Consider the following 20,663-nt stretch of genomic DNA (forward strand, 5'->3'; position numbering starts at 1 on the left):
GCTATGCAGTAATCTGAGAGTAGACACTTTTAAAAATGTTATGTCAATGTGCGTTTCTTCTCGTGACCTCTCTCTGCTTCACCCAAGTGACACTATAACAAAGGGTGGTAACTGAGCATGGAGAGCAGATGTTGATTTCCATTTATCCCACATAATGCAGAAAATTTTGTCCAGGGGCAGCTAGGTAGTGTCATCATCAGTAGATGTCTGGTATAAAGTTAAACACATGGTGATAGGCTTTTCACTAAGGCTGTGACCAATACACACTGGCTTCTTTGTAGATTGGCTACCGAGGGTTGAGAGTGCCCCTCACAGCCATGCAAGAGCCTGAAGCTCTAGAACACCATTGGCGTGGGTGAGGCGAGTTGCAAGGGCATGGAGGACCAGTGGGGAGGGCTCATCTGTAGACCTTATCGCTCTGTTGTGCTGCTTTGCAGGTCCTGAATTATCAGCAGTGAATTATTCTTTTTCAGTTCTTATTATTACTAGGTTTCTTGAAAGCCCACTTTTATGTCTTCCCATTAATCAACTATGTAATTTTGGAAGGCAAAATGCATGACGCTCAGAGCTAATTATGCATTCTGTTATGCCTTTAGATATCTGGGTGAAAGTCAGGTTCTAACACTCAATCCCTTCCCTAAAACTCATTTCCAGAAGTGATGATTTAATGATCTATTTACTTTAAAGGTTTGCCTTTGGGGACTGATTATCTTGGTTAGCTCTTTTGAAAGAACAGACTTTTCTTTCATGGAATCTCTAAGTATTTAGACAAAAATCTTTGTGGGCTTTGAAATGCGTTTAATGCAAAATGTGTTGGAACCTATGCTTTGACTATCCTTAGGGAGAAAGGACCCTTTTATATCTATGCAGAGAATGAGAGGCATAGGGTCCAGAATTCTCAGATTCCATTGATTAAATATGGTAACCAACCAGCTGTGGAAGCAGGATGGATGAGGGCAAATCGTAGCTTTGTTTTTCGACTCTGAAGTCAGTACTTGTGAACAATAAAAGAATGATAAAATGACAAAATACTTAAATGTGATGATTAGTAATCACTTCCTCCTGATCATTTCTGTTCTTATACCATTCACAGCCAATCATGTTATATATAACTAGCTAGTTAGGAATGCAAACATTAGTCTCACATATGCCCTTCAATTTGATCTCTTATTTTCCTTTTTACTCTGCAGGTTTGAAAAACATCAGTTTTCAGTAATAACATCCATGACTTCTAGGTATAGATCGAACACTTGATTACAATAAAGAAATCGTTTCCTGTATTTCTAACAGCAGAGTGCAGTATTTTGCAAGGAAATGTGCCTTTGTGACTTAGTATATATTCATTTCTGTTAGTCTGTGTTTTTTTTTTTGAGCTCTTATAACATAGTTCAATCAGACTGTGTGCAAAAACTCTTCCGCTGTAAAACTCTACATGAATTTTTTCTAAAAATTAAGTCAGAAATACAACATCGATCGAGTTCTGGATTTAGTGAGAACAAAAGCAAGGTGGATTTCAGGTGCGGAAGGACTGTCTCCTTCTACATGTCAGTGTCCACCCCAGAGCCACATTGGTGGCAGAAGATTTCCTTGTTGTGAGTCAGGAAGCCTTTCCCCACCAAGGAGACTGAGCACTTCCCACAGTTAAAGCATTCGCTGTGCCACTGGCGGTCTTGAAAGCAGATAAACTTGGTGTCTCTGAGACCTGTAAAGCAATTGGAGAAAAAGAGTAATCTATTCTTTCAACAAATAGATTGAGCGTTCTCTCAGGGACTCTTCTGGGAACTGGAGATACAGCAGTGAGCAAGGCCACGTAGAGGCAAGTAACCTAAGAAAGGAGGCTGCCCCCAGTGACCTGTGTCTATTTGGGAGAGTCACCCATGGACAAGTCCTTTCTATGAGACCCAGCCAGATTCTCAGTCAAATTTTTCCATAATCGACATAAGTAGGTAGAATCTGGGTATACAAAGCACATATTTTTGGAGACAGTTAAGGATTGCCTAAGACATAAGGAAATACAGGGTAGTGCCGTGAGAAGAGGGTATAGGTTTTGAAGTCAGGCATATCTAAGTATGAATATTTTTTTCCCTTCTTTGTGACCCTGTTTACTTAGAGGCAAAGTTAAGATAAAATAAATGTATACTTCCCAGCCTGTAATTTGATATTTTAATGACTTTTAGTTCTCTTCTCTTCCCTCTTTTTTCATGTTTCATTTTATTCAGGATAAAGTCCCATGGTCGTATTGTGGTGTGGGACACAATTCCCAAAAGCCCTAAATAGAGAATTCCATCTATCCTGTAGCTAGCCTAATGTGATGACCTCATTACCTTGCCCAGAGGTGACTTCAGCACAGGCTTGCAGCAAAGATCTGTGAATCTGATCCCTCTGGCCAATGAGGCCATGCTCCCCATTGATGGGTTTCTAATAGGTGCTTTGTCAGCCTCTGTCACTTCAACTTGGGCCTCACTTGAGCCATAGGGTTCCTAAGAAAGGTGTGAGAATTTGAGTTTTCAGTGAGACTCATCTCTATATCCCAAATATGAATCCAGCATACGGTTCAAGGAAGTGATTTTGAGGAGTCGTAGAAAAGGAGAAAAGGTCTAAGAATTGGGAAGGGGTTGGGATGCCCTAGGCTTGAGTCTTTATTTGCCAATGATAATGAACTTTTGTTTTCATCCTGGAAATGTTTTTTGATGTCTTCACATAAATTTACTAGTTCAGGGATAAATTTACATCAAATTCTTGTACTTTTCTTGATTAAATTTATAGCTTATTTATAATGCTGTCATCACTACTTTCTAATAAGAGTAAATCAATAATGTACCAATTAATTCCCTTAATATTCAGAACATTAATAAGCTGACTGCAAGAATAAAGTTCTGTATATACATAAATCATCTCTTCATAAAACTAATTATTATACATCCAGCATTTTGATGCACATGAGGTTTTCTTGGTTTTATTATTAGGCCTTGTACAGGTGGCAAATGTAAAAATAATTCTTTCTAGAATTTTACAAAGAAGAATAAAAAAGAAGCATCTGGTAGCAGGGATATAAGAAAGTCCTGACTCAACATGTGAGCTGATTGTAAAGTTTTTTGATTTTGGATATGTTTACTCCCTCAGGTCACAAGGGTCATTTGCAGTAAGAAAGTCAACAACAGGTCTCTGACACCTGTTTTATTTGGCTTCATTCATTCCTGAAAATTCTGTAGAATAAGAGCTAGCATTTGTTGAGAACTTGAAGATGAGCCAGTCACTGTTCTAAGCCCTTTACTTCATATAGCTCTCACCTCACCTTCATGGGGTAGGTATTACCATCAACCCAACTTTGCAGACAGAAATTGTTGGACAGAGAGGTTCAGACTCTTGGCCAAATCACCCAGATGCTAAGTGGCAGATCTGGGATTCAATCCTAGGCCATCTGGTTTCAGAGCCTTTGCTCCTAACTTCACCAAATTGTCTGAATTTTCTTTTTTAAAGAACATAACCAGGAACCTTAGCATCCCTTTCTGAAGAAATCAACATTTGAAACTCACTTTACTAAAAATAAACAGAAATAGAAGAAAGCAAAGATGTGATCTTGTTCAATTCCTCATTTTGCAAATAAGGCAAATGAGGACCTTGGAGGTGAGTTTTGTACCCACGGGTCACACAGGAGTCAGGGGCAGAGGCAAGACCAAGGTCTTTTACTCCCTAGATCAGAGCTCTTCCTACTAGATCAAGCTGCTTCGTTTATCCCAGAAAGTTTGCAAGGTAAATCCTATCTTAGAGGAGGAGAAAAAATTGTAATTACATCTTGAGTTTGTCCCTTATAGATTTAGTTACTTTAAAATAGTGTTTTGAGAACATTCTAACATAGTTTCTTAGGATGACATATTGTTTGCATGAATGTACAACTTTCAGAAGATAAATATATGGTAGTATAGTTCCCTATGGTACATTAGTTCAAATAGTTCAATTTTAAAGAAGCGCTACTACAGGGCCTATATACATTTAAGAATCAGATCAAAACATATTAAAGTGAGTTGGAAGTTTTTGCAGGCATTTAGTTTCTGGTGTCTCTCAATCACAGAGCTAAAAGAAGGTTAAGATAATGACCAAAAGACTGTCCTAAATTAAATGCATATCCCGCATGTGGATTACTTTGGGGACAAATCATTGGTTCCTGATCATCCCTATGCTTCCTGTGGAACAATATGGTTTTTCTGTCTGACCTAAAAAAAAAAAAAAAAAAAAAGCTGTGCTCAGTGATTGACCTGTAACAACCCATCAGAAAAATCACATGAATCTGTGATGGGTCAGAAATGAAACTCATCAAGTTCAGGGCTTGTGTAGGCACTTTCAGATCAGTATTAGCCATTTGGGTCCCCAGAAAATTTTCAAACCATTTTGAGTTGTTTAATTTTCTCACGGAACACCCCCCCACCCCCCCCACCGCCCCCAATTTTTTTTTCTGGCCAATTCAAGAAAAGTGTTGTAGAATAAATTGACTAAATCCATTGGGCAGCGATTGCAGATTCTACTAAGATTTTGCTGCTCCAGTTACTGTTGCATTTATGGAAGTCCCATTTCTAACTAAAACCAGTAGAGATGGTGGCTTATTCTCTTGGCTTTAGGAGTCGCCAGATGTATAGAAGCAGGAGAGCAGAGTGGTTAAGAGCCCAAGATTTGGAGCCCTATAGTCTGGGATTGCCAACGTAAGCCCTTGAAAGGGCTGGAGAGGTGACAGAGCTGAGTGATAGAGACAAGGTGGAAGCAGCAAAGGGGCCATGCCCTACATAACGGGCCAGCCACTCAGCTCCATATGACCGTGACCTGGCCGGGAATGTGAGGGTAGTCTGCTCACCCTGGGCAGGCTCTTTGTTTACTTTTAGGCTACAGAGATGGATTTTACATTAGTTGTTTACAAACAAGTGCAGGCCAAACAAACCATGCTTGCTGGCCAGATATAGCCCATAGGCCAGTGTGAGATTCTGAAAAACATGGTGCCTTCCTTGTACGGACAGACAGAACTATGTTCTGTTCATCCAGGAAACTCCCTCCCTTGTAAGTAAGTGAAAGCCTGTCAATCTGGGTTTGCAGCAAAACTCTTTATTTGAAGCTGAATAAATATTCAGTTTTACTTTGTGATATCTTTGAAGATAGAGGAGGAGGAAAAGGATAAAATAATCTTTAATTCTGTGTTATATAGACTGAGCTAAAAGTGAAATATGACCAAAGAGTACTAGGAATGGAGAACAGAAGTATAGTTCTGCCATGTTATTTGGTGACCATACATTGCCTAAAAGAATAGCTGTTGGATTTCTCCGGTGTGATGAGCTCTTCAGTTCCTTTACTACAGGATTAGCATTTTAGAAATGTCTCTAAGGAAAATATAATGCTCTTTTTACCTTGAAAATCCATTTAACACAGATCGATTTACCATTTATGTTATTTTCAAATCATGTCATGTATATTTTGTTTCTTCAACAGAATGCTATCTTGTTTTTTTTTTTATCTCATCTATTCATAATTAAAACTTATTGTAGGGCTTCTCTGGTGGCGCAGTGGTTGAGAGTCCGCCTGCCGATGCAGGGGACGCGGGTTCGTGCCCCGGTCCGGGAGGATCCCGCATGCCGCGGAGCGGCTGGGCCCGTGAGCCATGGCCGCTGAGCCTGCGCGTCTGGAGCTGTGCTCCGCAAAGGGAGAGGCCACAACAGTGAGAGGCCTGCGTACCGCAAAACAAAACAAACAAAAAACCCCCCAAAAAACTTACTGTAAGTGAATAGAAAGCAAAGAGAATAATACATTTGTTAGAAGCATCTTGAGTTGAGGTTTAATTAATCCCTGGCCTATGCTAACCTGATTATTATAGCTTCAGATTTTTGCACAGTACTTGCATTTAATTAAAACTTTTCTGTTTTAAGGCCCTGTTACCCTTGTTTGGAATTCAGCAGCATTTTGTTTTGTAAGTATCCCTTCCCCCACTCAACTCCTTAAAGTTCTGCTTCAGATCAGGCCTCCTTGTGAAGGTCTTCTCCGCTCATCTTATCCTCCTTCTTCCCTGAATTATTACTTTATGTAGAGTCAGTACCATGAGGTTTAGTATTAATTACCCTCTACAGAGCATAGCTACCTTAATTACACTCTATACTTGCCTTGAGGGTTGTGCGTAATATTTATATTTATATATAGGTACGCTTGTTTATTTCAAAAGGAAACATAAGGGAAAGATCATTCTTTTTTAAATTGCATTTCCTGAATTAACTACATAGCATTTACAGAGCCATAACTGCCTCATGGTAGGACCGTATTAAACTGAATAACTCACCAATAATAGGCTTGGTGCAGGTGGCACACTTTTTGGCATAAAGATGATTGTAGCAGTCCAAGCAGAATGCATAATCATCTCTGGACATAAAGTCTTCTTCACAGAGCTCTTTCCTACAGCCACTGCACAGAAAACACTCTTTATGCCATGGCTGGTCACAAAACATTATCCCACCTGAAGTCATCACCTGGCAAATGATCACAAAAAAGGCAATGACTGTGGAAGTTATTACAATTCAGACCTTTTGTGATTCTCTTCTGTGCCCACAAGTGGTACTTTGGGCTACTCTATCACATTGTGTCAGGATGTCTTTTCCCTGTGATTTTTTTGAATCTATATGAGAAACAAGGCTACAGGGATTAAATAGGACTGGTGATAAATGTCCTAATTTTTCTCCTACAATGGAACAGAAAGGAAGCAGGACCATAATGAACTCAGGAAGATGAAAAAGAAATAGGCCCTTGATTCCTTTGCTCATCTTTCTCTTTCTTGTTGTTTTTCAAAGATCTGTTTTTAGAGCTAAGATATTTTATATGCTATGTTCTTATGTCCATGTATAACTTTTAAAGATCCTAAGAAAAAAAAAAAAAAGCTATTTTTCTTCCTGAATGCTTTATTCCAGCAGTAGTAATCCTGAAAGGAATTGATCAACACCACAATCTGCTAATAATGAATAATATTTCTGAGGTGTTTTTTCAGTCTTCAACCCTGTTCTTAACTTCTTCTTAACATTCTCGACATCCTGACACAGTAGGGACTATTATCTTTCTCCCTTTAGAGATGAGCAACTACTAAGAGTTGGAGTAGTTAAGCCACTTGCTAGGGTCACACAGAGCTAGCATTCAAACCTGCACAGCCTTATTCTGCAGCCCATGTGCTTAACCATGAACACAGTACTGAGATTAGATTACTTTGCACTGATAAGCAGTTGACAAGTCTTTGTTGAATGAATGAACAAACACTAAGGGAAAAAATGTTTGGAAAGCAACTCCAGTATTGTATCTAGCTCAGATAGGGGTGCTCTGGGCAACTGTGTGAGTTCTCAGCATTAGGGCTCAAAGTCATAAGTGCTGGTTGTACATTGGACCTTAATGTGTGATATGCTAGGGTTTTGCAGAGATGCTTGTTATTCCTCCATAAGATTTATTTTCTAAACCAGTTTAATCTGGATTTTACTTTTTTAAAGGCTGAGATATCTTTATTTAAAAATCAATGGAAAAATATTAGACAACTTTTCTTGTGTAGCAATTTTTAAGTCATAGCATCTTTCAAATCCACGGCTCTTGAGGTCCTGGGTTGTCCAGGGAACCTGGTATATGCTCATGGAAATGTCTTATAATGACTGAAGCAATGTGATATCTGAGATGCCGCCTGTAATCTTTGTATACAAATTAAGTAGATATAGAAAAAGTAGTCTATTCTGAGCCATCCTATTGTGACATCTAAGTATCCTATAGCCATCCTATAGGATACTTGTCTATCCTATAGGCTTTTGGAAAGATGATTCTAAAAATATTTTAAAATCTTACAATGACTGTCTTAAAAATTAAAGACACTTGATAGAAAGTTATTTTTCACAAAGGAGAAAAAGTATACTATTCTAAATAAGTAAATAGGAAACATAATGGTGTGTGTGAGCTAAAGCAATTTAAAATGCCCCCCCCTACTGACTTCAAAGGCCTTACAGAAGGCACAGCAGAGTTCCAGATTCCTTTGATTCGTTTGGTCAAATGATTAGCAGGCAATGCTTAAAAGATTCAAAACTTGAAAACTGTATTCACAGCAAAATAAAACTTGATGTACCCTCCAAAGATTGTTTCATTAGGGAGAAGAAACTCTGGAACATTAAAAATTGTTTGCTTGTCATTATATTCTTTTGAAGAGGCAGACGGGCTAAGATGAAGTCTAATATCCAAGCGTGGTTTTCGCTACTGATTGATCCCAGGATAATTTAGAGCAAGTTTCTTCTCTGGCAAAGTGGAGGCAATAATGATTTTGCACCCAGTGGATGAAAGCTGATGAATGACAGAATACTCTGTGTGAAACTTGAGGAGTTTGAATTCAGAGTACTACGGTTTGAGGTTACTTGCTTTTTGGTAGAAAATAGATTTTATTTTGTGAAACTAAAATGTATGAAAAAAGTTCTATGGGCCTGATGGTCAAGTAGTTTTTACTTATTTTCTTTTGTTTTATATTTGATCTTTGGCTTGGGTTGAAACAAATTGTTTTTCTTCAGCTTGGATCATCTTGATCCGAAACATTTATATCCAGCTTTACTTAAAGGACTTGTGGTTTTAAAAAATTAAATAGAAAATAATCTGGCATGTTGTGATCTGTCTACTACGCAATAGAAACATTTCATAAATTTTTCGGTGACTTCAAATCATGTCCTAACTATAGGGCAGGCTCCTCTAACCTGGGAAACGCCAGGGCTTTGGCCCCAGATAGTGCTCAGCTCTGATGATGTACTAGAGAAGTTCTCTTGACTCTTTATGGCATCGAAAGAAACTTTATACTGTGTGCCCAACAAATGATTTTAAGATGAGTCTCACGAGTGTCACTAATATTTTAGTGTAAGTCCTTAAGAAACGTAGCCTAAAAATGGCCAACTTAGTTGTCCTGCAAAACAGTGAGATAAATCTATTTTATTTCCAGCATCCCTTTCTAAATGCATGTCATTGACTGATAATTTTTCGGAGCTTCATCTGTCACAGAGTCATAGGGTCTGACTGTTTCTTGTAAAGTCATTTTCTAAGTTGTTGGAAGTCTTCGGGTGTAAGATGGTTTTGTAGCATGTTACTTTCAACTGTAATTTTCAGCCATCATGACAGTGTAATTTAATAATTATAACATAGGGGTTGATTGATGCCTCTTCAAATGCAGTACCAGTATTTTAAGTATATATGGAAAATCGTTGAGTGTGTGTATGTTTGTACATGCATTTGTAGAAAGTGGCAATGACAATTCAGATGCAAGTATGCAAATGGTCTTAAGAGACCTGCCAGAGTAGCCTGTAGATCAAAAATGTTTAGAAGCCACTGGACTTATCCAATATGTTTTCATGATTCAAGCTTTCTCATCACAAGTTATAGGGTTATTTGAAACTTATGACGCCTCACAGGTCAAGAATTTCTTTGAGAACATCGATATATATTTATGGAATACAGACAGACTTTATCAAGGTCATAGAGATGAGTGACTTTCATGTAAAAGCTTAGAGGATACAAAAAGAATTGGACCATGTTTACTTGGAAAAAAATGACTTTTTTTCCTATTGGAAAATATGTTTTGAATGGGTGTCCAAGTTGAAAGGCCCTGCATGGAGCTCTGGAGCTGGAGGTGAAGGAAACCACTTGCAGTTCTTAAGTCATCTTTCTGTCTTTCTGTCTAATGAATTTCCCTAAAGATCTTGTCAGTCTCTTGAGTGTCACCCTCTTATCTATCCACTCCTTTTTTTTTTTCTAACATCTTTATTGGGTATAATTGCTTTACAATGGTGTGTTAGTTTCTGCTGTATAACAAAGTGAATCAGCTGTACATATACATACATCCCCATATCCCCTCCCTCTTGAGCCTCCCTCCCACCCTCCCTATCCCACCCCTCTAGGTGGTCAAAAAGCACCAAGCTGATCTCCTGTGCTATGCGGCTGCTTCCCACTAGCTATCTATTTTACATTTGGTAGTGTGTATATGTCCATGCCACTCTATCTCTTTGTCCCAGCTTACCCTTCCCCCTCCCTGTGTCCTCAGGTCCATTCTCTATGTCTGCGTTTTTATTCCTGTCCTGCCCCTGGGTTCATCAGAACCATTTTTTTTTTAGATTCCATATATATGTGTTAGCATACAGTATTCGTTTTTCTTTTTCTGACTTACTTCACTCTGTATGACAGACTCTGTGTCTATCCACCTCACTACAAATAACTCAATTTCGTTTCTTTTTATGGCTGAGTAATATTCCATTGTATATATGTGCCACATCTTCTTTATCCATTCATCTGTCAATAGACACTTAGGTTGCTTCCATGTCCTGGCTATTGTAAATAGTGCTGCAGTGAATATTGTGGTGCATGTCTCTTTTTGAATTATGGTTTTCTCAAGGTATATGCCTGGTAGTGGGATTGCTGGGTCATATGGTAGTTCTGTTTTTTATCTACTCTTTAGAAATATAAAAGCTTCAAGCTTAGAAGACATTTATATTGCTTGGACATGATGTGAGGAGCGAAATATCCTGTTTAAATTGGTTCCCTTAGTCACTCTGTGAGACAAATCCATATCTCTCTGAAATTAAATGGATCAAAAATTTTCTAAGAAATATTTTGTATTCAAAGAGAGACGTGGGCCCTCTACCAGAACATGTGAAATCTTGCCTGAACAGCTGTGAATGGAACTGGAATATCAAATCACTTAAGCCTTTGGAACATTAAATTCATGTTCTGGGTGGAATTTTATGGTGATAAAAATAGATGGGCCTCCTCACTGTGACAGGTAGTGCTTTCGAACATGTTGGAATTCAAAATTAACATGAATGTGCAAAGATGGATATAACATGATAGTATCAGTTCATTGCAAACATATAATGCCGCTGCAAAGCGATGGTTTGGAAGATTTCACAAGCTTCATCCTCTTTAGATATTTACCTCCTTAAAAAAGCTGCAGTAGTGAGCAAACTCCATCTCAAAACACGGCACACAATAATTGCCACTCTCTGTGGAAATCAAAGGTTTAGCTCCTATTGGCTGTCGGCAATGCTCGCACACAAGGCAGGTTTCATGCCAGTAGTTTCCCTTAAATTTCGTTTTCCGGGAACCTGTACCCCCAAAGTAAGAACCTGTTATTACAAATCAAGCATAATTGTTCTTTTAAGCAATAATATGTCAAATTACTTAAAATATATACTAAAGGTGAAAAAAAGCAATCATCCATATAGAAAAAATAGCGTTTACTGGTTTCCAAAACATTTATCTGAAAAAAGAGGTCAATAAATAGAGTTCAGCCTACGATGATGGTGAATCACTCTTTCGCTGGAAACTCTTGTGCTGTTTCACAATTTTGAGATGTGAAAGTACTATAAATGTAGACTCTGAAAGGCTGCACATGCTTCAGATAAACTGGGACATAATAAGCATTACAGGGATATTAGGCATGCCCAAGGCACAAACTCCTGAGATTGATGTTGTGTAATCGTCTCCTAGAAAATCTTTGAACCTATAATAAGAAATGAGAGAGAATTGTTCGTATGCTGCTGTCCATAGGGATTGAGAAGAGGATCAAAACAGAGAATTAGTACTTGCCTAAAGGTGTAACAATTTACTTGGATCCTTGTTTTCCCTGAGAGAAAATAAAAATGACTGACCTTCACACCAGTTTGTGTTGAGCTACAAAATGATGATTGGTCCCATTGTCCTATGATGCATTATGTTTTCTGATGCTATTGGTTCTGCCTAGGACAGGGTGTTTAGTGCAGTGTTAGTATAATTTATTGGTATAGATTTTATCTTTATTCCATGGCTCAGTTTCTGGTTCAAAATGTTTCTATGAATTAGGTTTATGAAAAAACACAAAAGACAGTACTTTGCCCATTGGAGACAGAAAGAATAATCTTTTCATGTCTAAAGTACACTAAATGAGATAAAGAGATAGCAGAAAGATGTCTTTCTGCAAAGCAGCGTTTTGTATAGTATAGTCCCCCCCTTTATCTGTGAGGGATACCTCCCACGACCCCCAGTGGACGTGTGACACTGCAGACAATACCGAACCCTATATATATATATACTATGTTTTTTTCCCATACATACAGAGCTATGTTAAAGTTTATTTATAAATTAGGCATTGCAAGAGATTAACAACAATAACATAATAAAATAGAACAGTTATAACAGTATACTGTAATAAAAGTTATGTGAATGTGGTCTCTCTCTCAAAATATCTTATTGTACAAGTTTAATGCCTTTTCCATCTTAACCAAGCACCTATCATGCTCTGTGGCCGTAACTTTTGCAGTTGGAGGTGCAAAACTAGCACGAATTTCTTTTTCCTCCTTCACAATTTCATGGATGGAAAATTTGTTCTTACATTAGATCTTAGCAACCTCAGCATACAATTTCTTTCCTTATTAAGTTGAGAACTTCCTTTTCATTTAAAGGAAGAACTTTATGGCTTTTCTTTGGCATACCTGAATGGCCAGCATCACTACTCTTGCACTTTGAGGCCATTATTAACTAAAATAAGGGTTTCTTGAACACAAGCACTGCAGTACAGCAACAGTCTGATCCGATAACTGAGATGGTTATTAAGTGACTACTGGCCAGGATGCTCTGGACAAAGAGATGATTCACGTCATGGGCAGGATGGAGGGTTATTTCATCACACTACTTAGAAGAGCACACAGTTTAAAACTTAAGAAACTTTTACTAGTGGAATTTTCCACTTAATATTTTCAGACTTAATATTTTTGGCCTCGGGTAATTTTTGTTTGTTTGTTTGCGGTACGCGGGCCTCTCACTGTTGTGGCCTCTCCCGTTGCGGAGCACAGGCTCCGGATGCGCAGGCCCAGCGGCCATGGCTCACGGGCCCAGCCGCTCCGCGGCATGTGGGATCTTCCCGGACCGGGGCACGAATCCGTGTCCCCTGCATCGGCAGGCGGACTCTCAACCACTGCGCCACCAGGGAAGCCCTAGCCTCGGGCAATTTTAACCATGGAAAGTGAAACCGTGGATAAGGGGGGACTAATGTACTACACTCTTCCTGTGCTTGGGTTTAATTCAAAGCATTGCAGGTTCAGTTATAGACCAGAAGTGCCTTGCGATCTTACCAGGCATGATGGTCTTCTTACAGTGGAAGCACTGGGAGGAGCACTCGTTAGAATAGTACTCGGAGCACAGCAGGCACTCATCCTTGGCAGCAGAAGGCTTTTCCACCAAAGACTGATTGGATTTGGCGTAATTGAAGCATCCTTCATGCCAGTGATGACCTTTGTAACAAAGATCCTTTGAGACAGTAAGTAAAAGTTAATTAAGTATGTTTGTGACAGAACAGGCCATTTTGTAAAACAATACTAAACACTCCTGGGACTCTGGTGCCAGTAGGTGGTGCTGGTAGCTTGAGGGCATGTTGTTATTGATACTGTTACCCATAGAGAGGAGACTCTCTGGGGCAATTAAGAACTAGAGCCTGGGGCTTCCTTGGTTGGTCACAAAAGACAGATGGAAAATAAGTGTACTCTCCTGTTTCTTCAAATTTCCTCTACCTTCCTTTTATAAACTATAAGAAAAGATTTTCATGGAATGATTTTTATTTTTAGGTTGTAACATCCTATTACTGTTTGAGATTTCCCTAAACAAAATCTCAACACTAGTTAACTAAAACAAAGACCTCCCCCACTCCCCCCCAAAAAAGGAGAAAAAAATAATAATAATGTGCATTCTGGGAGGAATGGGTGTGTGTGTGAGACGTATCAGCGCACAGTGGTTTAATGAAGATGAGGCTAATGTGAAGTGAGAAGATACAGGTTTTTGAATCTTTACGGCTCCAATTATTTATATAGTTATTCACTTATACGCTTATCATTCTAGAAATAACATTTCAGCTGTGTAACTTTGGGCAAATAACTTCGTTAATCTTCAGCATCCTGAGCTATCTCCCAAGATCATTGTAAGGATTAAAGTGTATCTTATGTGTCACAGTGCTGAGCATAGTGCCTGGAACTTGATTGATGATAGCTTTGAAAATCCTTATATCTAGTAGCAGAGCATTAGAGTATTAACAGTCAACACTCAAGAAAAACAGGCATTCCAAAGCACTTGTCTGCTGTTCTTATGCAATAATTCTGTGAACTGAGGTAAGGCCTACCTTGGAATCTGATTCGATTGGTTCTTTGCACTCCTCACAATAGTTAGCAGAGGTACGATCATAACAAGTAACATGGTGTGGATTGTGATCCTCTAGTACATACTTCCCAAGAAGTGATGCCGTGCAGTGTTGACAGTCAAATTGAGCAGTTGTCATTTTGGCTTAATCCTATGAATAAAAAAATAATTTACGTATATAAAGGCAAATTTTTTTGATAAGATAAATTATAAAGCCTCAATACAACATGAGTCAAGCACTTGAATAGATTTATATTTTCTTATATGAACACCCACCAATTTAGGAAATATGCTGTAGTCATGGTGACACTTGGAGTGATTTAGAAGAGGCTACTGTCCCATCTTGGCAGTTCCTGTGTGTTTTACTAGCAAAATGCATTAAACCGGCAGCCAGAGTGTGGAAAAAACATCTTGTATTCCTCATTCACTAATGTGGAATTCAATGAGAATGTAATATGTGTTGAAATAGGATGGTTTCACCTCAAGGGTATAAATACGAAATGTCGATAGAGCTTTCATTAACTGTCATCACTTACTGTCTTGTTGGAGAGTGCTGGAGGTGGAGTTCCATGGGGATAACAAGAGTCTTTTTTTTGCTCTAACTGAAATAGAAATTACTGATCAAGTACATTGTCATTTTCCCTGCCATCCTTTTATTTCCCAATTCTTTGTCGGGTACCTAGTGAGGGTTCTGCACATTAGTCCTAAGGTCTTCCTGTACCATAGACTCTCCCTTGGGATGTCCTCCTTACCTGTGGCTTCAACCTCCCTAAATATACTGTTGACTTAAATCTCTAGCTTTAGCCTGTTCTTCATTTGCCTCCTGGACATCTCCACTTAAATGCCCCACACTTAGCTGGTCAAATAAAACTCCTCAGCAGTGAGGATTCAGTCCAAGTGTTAGGTCTTTGGGACTGCCACTGAGCAGTTTTCCAGATGTGGACATGCAGTTAAAACCATCAGAGGTAGAAAAGAGCTATCGGATTCTTCAGGTTTTAGGGCTAAACTAACATGTACACAGAAGGAAGAATAACAGCAGCATTTTATAGAATGAAAAACATAAAGCCAAGGTCAGGATAAGAATTCTAGTTATTTTGTAAATTAAAAAACAAAACACGTGGATTTCAAAAGGGTTTAATTAGGCATCGAACACAAGTTTTTCATTGTCACCAAAAATAGTACCACTGATTTTCTTGGAAAATAAATATATTGGGAACTATGAATATTTTCTAATTCTCCACACCAGAAATTTGTTTTTTTAATTTTAGCAAAATCAGAAAATCTATTGATTATTGGGATGATTTTTACAACATTTTTCATGCCAGTTTTTATTTACTACATTCAAATTGCATTCTCACATATTTTGCCACCTTTTATTTTAATGATGAAGTTTCCAGCCAGTGTCTTGCTGAATGTACATTATCATTAATTCTGTTTATAGCAGATCTTTACTAACAAAGAAAAGACTAAGGATTTAGAATATATGCGTCTTTTCCCAGGAAAGATGAAAATTTAGACTAGAAGTTCCCAGGGGAACATGCCAAAATTATCTGCAGGGAACACTGAATTCCCTATTTGATTAATTCCACAGAAATGTCCCTTTTTAGTGAATACAAACACACTAAAAGGATTGCTGAGAGCTTGGAAACTGGAGGAAATAGATCTAAATCCCCTGAAAGATCTAAAAATGCAAATTTTATTCACGTTTACAGTGATCAAGTGTTTATGTCTTAATAGTGAAATACGGTATATACCTTTAACTTTCATCACTTAATATGGAAAATACCATTTTCATTGTTAATATTTCTTTAGTTTTAGATGTATATAATAGCACCATGAAGCACAGCCTCTCAGGACTTAGGAACTCCCGGACTACTTCCATTTTGTGAGGCTTTTAGTATATTATAAAATGAAGAAACACCAAAGGTATCACAAAATTGGTAGAATTTCAAGTTTTTATTTTAGACAACACTCTAAATACAACATTATAATACCTGTACCTCATTTGGTGATCAGAAGTCTAAATATCTAAATAAATATTTATTTTATAATATATTGATATAGAAATATATATCAGTGAATATAAATACTTGTCTAAATGTAAGTACAAGAAGATCCTGCCCCATCCCCATTCTAATCACATAATAGGCCTTGCTCCATAAAAATTCTTAACAAAATTGACCCTATCTTCTCCAGTTTTTTAAAGGAGAAAGTACATCTTATTCCATCTGTTTTTTAAAAGCGAAGTCAGGGAGTTGGGGAGGGTGAGAAGAGTCAGTTCAATATCTCAGAGCTATGTAATTTTGCATTTTATAGTTATACAGTGGGAGTAGGCATTTGGTCCAGGTCAACATGTGTTAAATGTCTACTCTGTAATAGTTGAAGTCCCTGCCCTCAAGAAGTCTGGATTCTCTTAGCTCTTACCTTGGTAATAGTGAATATAATTTGAGATAAGGAACAAACTGAACGTTCGTGCTCTTATTCTTAGTTGGGGAAAGTACACTAAGAAATTCAGTCCTCATTTTCATAAAGTCTATCATTTAACTATGGGTATATGAATACATCTATATAGAGTTTCTTAGAGGTGTTATAACCATAAATATGATACACATTCCACTAGAACCATATAGCATTCTTAGCAACTAATAGAAAGGGGTGAGGAGCTACAGTAAAGGGAGACCTTTCTAAGAAGATTTGAAGGAAGTTAAGCTTTTGCAAGTCTGTTAGGAAGGAAGGAAGGGAAGAAGGATCTTGATTAGCAGGGAAGGAAGGGGAAAAGACAAATGGGAGAATGGCACAGGATTACATCCGAAGTTGGGGAATGGTGAGTCTTGCCAACAGATTTTCACCCGGGTCCATTCAGGATAAAGGAAGACCTTGAAACTATTTAAAGCTTTTCAAAGCTATTTGGACCTTTAATAAAAGCAGTTCTAAGTGGTGTGAGGGCAGGCAACAGAGGCAAGAGTATGAATTTTTCCAACTGGGTCACATTTCACCACCTCATTCGCTCCTAAACATCATTCTGTACTTTTTTTTTGGCCTTTGTCTCTTTTTTCCCCCCTCTTCTTTGTCCCTTACATTAATATTTTTGAATAATCAGAGAATAACTAGGGTCCTCAAGAGCAGACCAAATGGCTAGTTTTTAATCATTTTCTAACAGGTAAAACTGTAGGAAAGGGGATAGGGACTATATGATTCTCATCTCAGGAACCCCCATCTGAGGGTTAATTTGGCAAAGATATTGAAAAATGTTTGCTTTCAAAGATTTAAAATCCTTGAACAGAGCTGATTTATAATTATGAGTCATAAGAAATCTTAATAGTATCCCAATTGAATAGCATTTAACTTTTCCTGGCATGAACTTTAGAAACATTAGTATCAATATCAATTAGACATTCTTGTCAAACTTTTCAAAAGGATTAGATTATATTCTTGCCAAACTTCTGTCAAAGTGATTCTGCAATTATGCAACAATTTAAGCACAGAATTTTTATCATTACATACTGGAGTTTTGGAAGACTGATTTAGAGGTACACCGATATATCAAAGAACCTATGAAGATAAGATAAATAGCTCAGAAGTCCAATGTCATGAATGCACTTGGCTTTCTTTTTCCAATTATCGCCCTTAGATTTTAGATTTCTACCTAAAAGCATGTGAGTTTATTGGTCCTAACTTCTGTAGCTGAGAGTGCTGTTTCTTACATGTTATTTTTAAAACCAGGAATAATCTTGTGTCAAGTTATGTTATATGGTGAGTTAATGATTAGAAGTTTAATGCTGTGAGCAGTATACTCACTTATATTTTTATTATGCTGAACAGATTCCCAAAAAGTATAGTTGAGAGAATATCAAGCAAGAGAGAGGCAAGGACTTGAGGCTATGCAGGGTATCTTTAATATGCTTTGGTTTGCAAGGCATCACACACCATTCATTCATTCTGTAAACAGGTAAATATGTTTTTTTTTTTTTGCACAGTAATCTGCTAGAAGTTATGAAGGACATAAAAATAGACTAGACTCAAATCCCATCCTCAGAGAGCATATAATCCAGTAGGAAGAGTATGGACATTTTATAAATAACTAAAGAAAAGTTTGGAAGTGATAAGGAGAAATGAAAGGTTATGATAATTTAGAGCAATGGTTCTAAACACAATGCATGTTAGAATTTTTTAAATTTCCAAAGTGCACTCCTATTCGAAACCAATTAAATTGGGATTTCTGGGGGTAGAGAATAAGTATTTTTCAGCTCCCAGAAGGTTCTAATGTCCAGTGATAATTAAAAACCACCAGTTAAGAGAAGGAGGAAGGAAATTACTTTTAGCTGGGAAGAATTCCGGAACAACTTAGAGAAAATGGCATTTGAATGGATCATGTGATAGCTATCATGGGTTGGTTCTCCCAACCCTGGCTCTATCCTCCTCCTAGTTGGAGAGGTCAGGCAGCTAAAGACATCTCCGGGACCCTCTTACAGCTAGTGTTGAGGATGCAGAATTGGTTCTGCTAACTCCAAACAGGTGTGTGTACATTGGAAGGTGGGAGTGATACGTTCCTGCTGCTGTTGCTGCTGGCAGGCTGGGTCGTAGAAATGTGAGTGGTTTCCCCCATTCAGAATGCCTGGACTCAGGTTTTCCAGGGTCCAGGGACTTGTTTTCGGGTTGTGAGAGGTAGTCGTGGTAGTGGTATCAGTGGTGGCAGCAGGTTCCTGACCTCTGGATTACAGGGCAGAATGGGTGCTGTGGTGGGCAAAGAGCAGCCTCTACCATCCGTCAAGGAATTGTTAAAAATTCTAACAGTGAGTTCTAATGCTCCCGTGTGTTTCCTGAGAGCCATGTACTGTGTTAACCATTTTGTGTAGATTTTCTCTCTTAATCCTCACAACAATCCTGTAGGATGGGTCTATTATTAATATCCCAGTTTGACAGATGAAGAAGCTTAGAGAGGCCAAGATAACTTGGCTGATAAAAATGCCAAATCCAGGATTTTATCCTACACCTGTCAGAAACTGAAGCCCAGGATCGAGCCTGTGTAAACCTCTCCTTTCCTGAAGATGCTGAGGGAGGGCACTTGAGACTGACCAACAGGATTAGGAAAGATGTTTATACTTGAATACATGAGGCCTGCATGGAAAATAGCAAGTAATCTATTTGAAGTGGCTTGCAGGGCATGAGAAGGTACTAATTGGAGGACAAGTTTGGAAAAGTAGGCTGGGCAATGTCACCAATGGCCTAAGTTTCAAGCTAGAGATGAACATGTGTTTTCTATAGAAAAGATATAACCACCGATGATTGAGAATAGATGAGTGAAGTGTTTTGAGCTGAGATATGTGAAAATTAATGGAAATAGTGAGAGAAGGGATTGGAAGGTAGATATACCACAGACAGGAAATCGATAAGGAGTCTATTTTTTAATATTCCATTTAATCAACAAATATTATCCCCATGTAAAAAGAGTTGTTTTATGTATTTTGGTGGGAATATGAAGAAGAATTCTTATTGAGGAAATAATGGCCAGTCTATTAAGACTGACAAAATACATCATGTTACAAATTTAAAAAACAAAACAAAAACTATGACCCTCACCCAGACTAAAAACACACAACCTAGGCACCTCTGGGTAAAACTACTAAAAATCAAAGACAAATAACATCTTAAAAGTAGGTTAAAAATATTACTTCCAGAGTAACAACAAATTGAGGAGTTACCTACTTCTCAACAGGAAAAAATGGAAGGAAGACAATGGAAAGATAAAATGGCTGAAAGAAAATGGGAGCCAACCTAGAAGTCTATACTCAGGTAAAATATCTTCTGATAAAAAAGGTGAAGAAAAGATACTTTCAGACAGTCAGAAACTGAATATATCAATAGCACACCCATATTAAAGTAAATACCAAACAGTGTTCTTCAAGGAAAAGGACACTGAGCTCAGATTGAAGCTTAAAGATAAAGGGGTGAAAAACAACAAAAATTATAAATATGTAGGTGAATCAGAATAAGTATTAACAGAACAACTTTAAAGAATTTGAACACTTAGGCAAAATGGGAAACTTCAAAGATAAGTAAAACATTAAAACGGACACAAGAAGAAATATAAAATTTTAACTGGTTGGTAACTATTAGAGAAACTGAATTTGAAATTAAAAGCCTACATATAAAGTAAAATACAAGGCCACATGGCTTCTCCAGTGGATTTTACCACGATTTAGGAAGAAATAACACCAATATTAACAAAGTATACCAAATAATTAAAAACAAGAAACATGATCCACTTAATTTTGAACCCATTAAAACTTTGATTACCAAAATCTAAAAAACATTATGAGAAAAATTTATAGGTCAATCATACTCATAATAATAAATTTTGCAGTAAATACAAAAAATTTTAGCACAGACAATAACTAATTGAATCCAGTGATATATGAAAAAGTTAATATCATGATAAGCTGAGTTTATCCCAGGAATGCAATTTTAGTTTAAAATTAAGAAGAGAA

General features: G+C 37.7%; 1 protein-coding gene across 1 annotated transcript in view; it reads right to left on the reverse strand.

Annotated features, from left to right (window-relative positions):
• Positions 1-1,538: 1,538 nt before the first annotated feature.
• FHL5 (four and a half LIM domains 5) overlaps positions 1,539-20,663 on the reverse strand; it is a 39,125-nt gene continuing 20,000 nt past the window's right edge. The window contains exons 2-6 of the mRNA XM_004264801.3: positions 14,159-14,326; positions 13,122-13,296; positions 10,948-11,117; positions 6,311-6,497; positions 1,539-1,702 (exon numbers count right to left, since the gene is read on the reverse strand). Coding sequence (XP_004264849.1) covers positions 1,539-1,702; positions 6,311-6,497; positions 10,948-11,117; positions 13,122-13,296; positions 14,159-14,314 — 852 coding nt within the window. The 5' untranslated portion in view covers positions 14,315-14,326. The remainder of the gene's footprint in view (positions 1,703-6,310; positions 6,498-10,947; positions 11,118-13,121; positions 13,297-14,158; positions 14,327-20,663) is intronic.

The sequence above is a fragment of the Orcinus orca genome, chromosome 12, assembly GCF_937001465.1.
Source record: "Orcinus orca chromosome 12, mOrcOrc1.1, whole genome shotgun sequence".
Lineage (NCBI taxonomy): Eukaryota > Metazoa > Chordata > Mammalia > Artiodactyla > Delphinidae > Orcinus > Orcinus orca.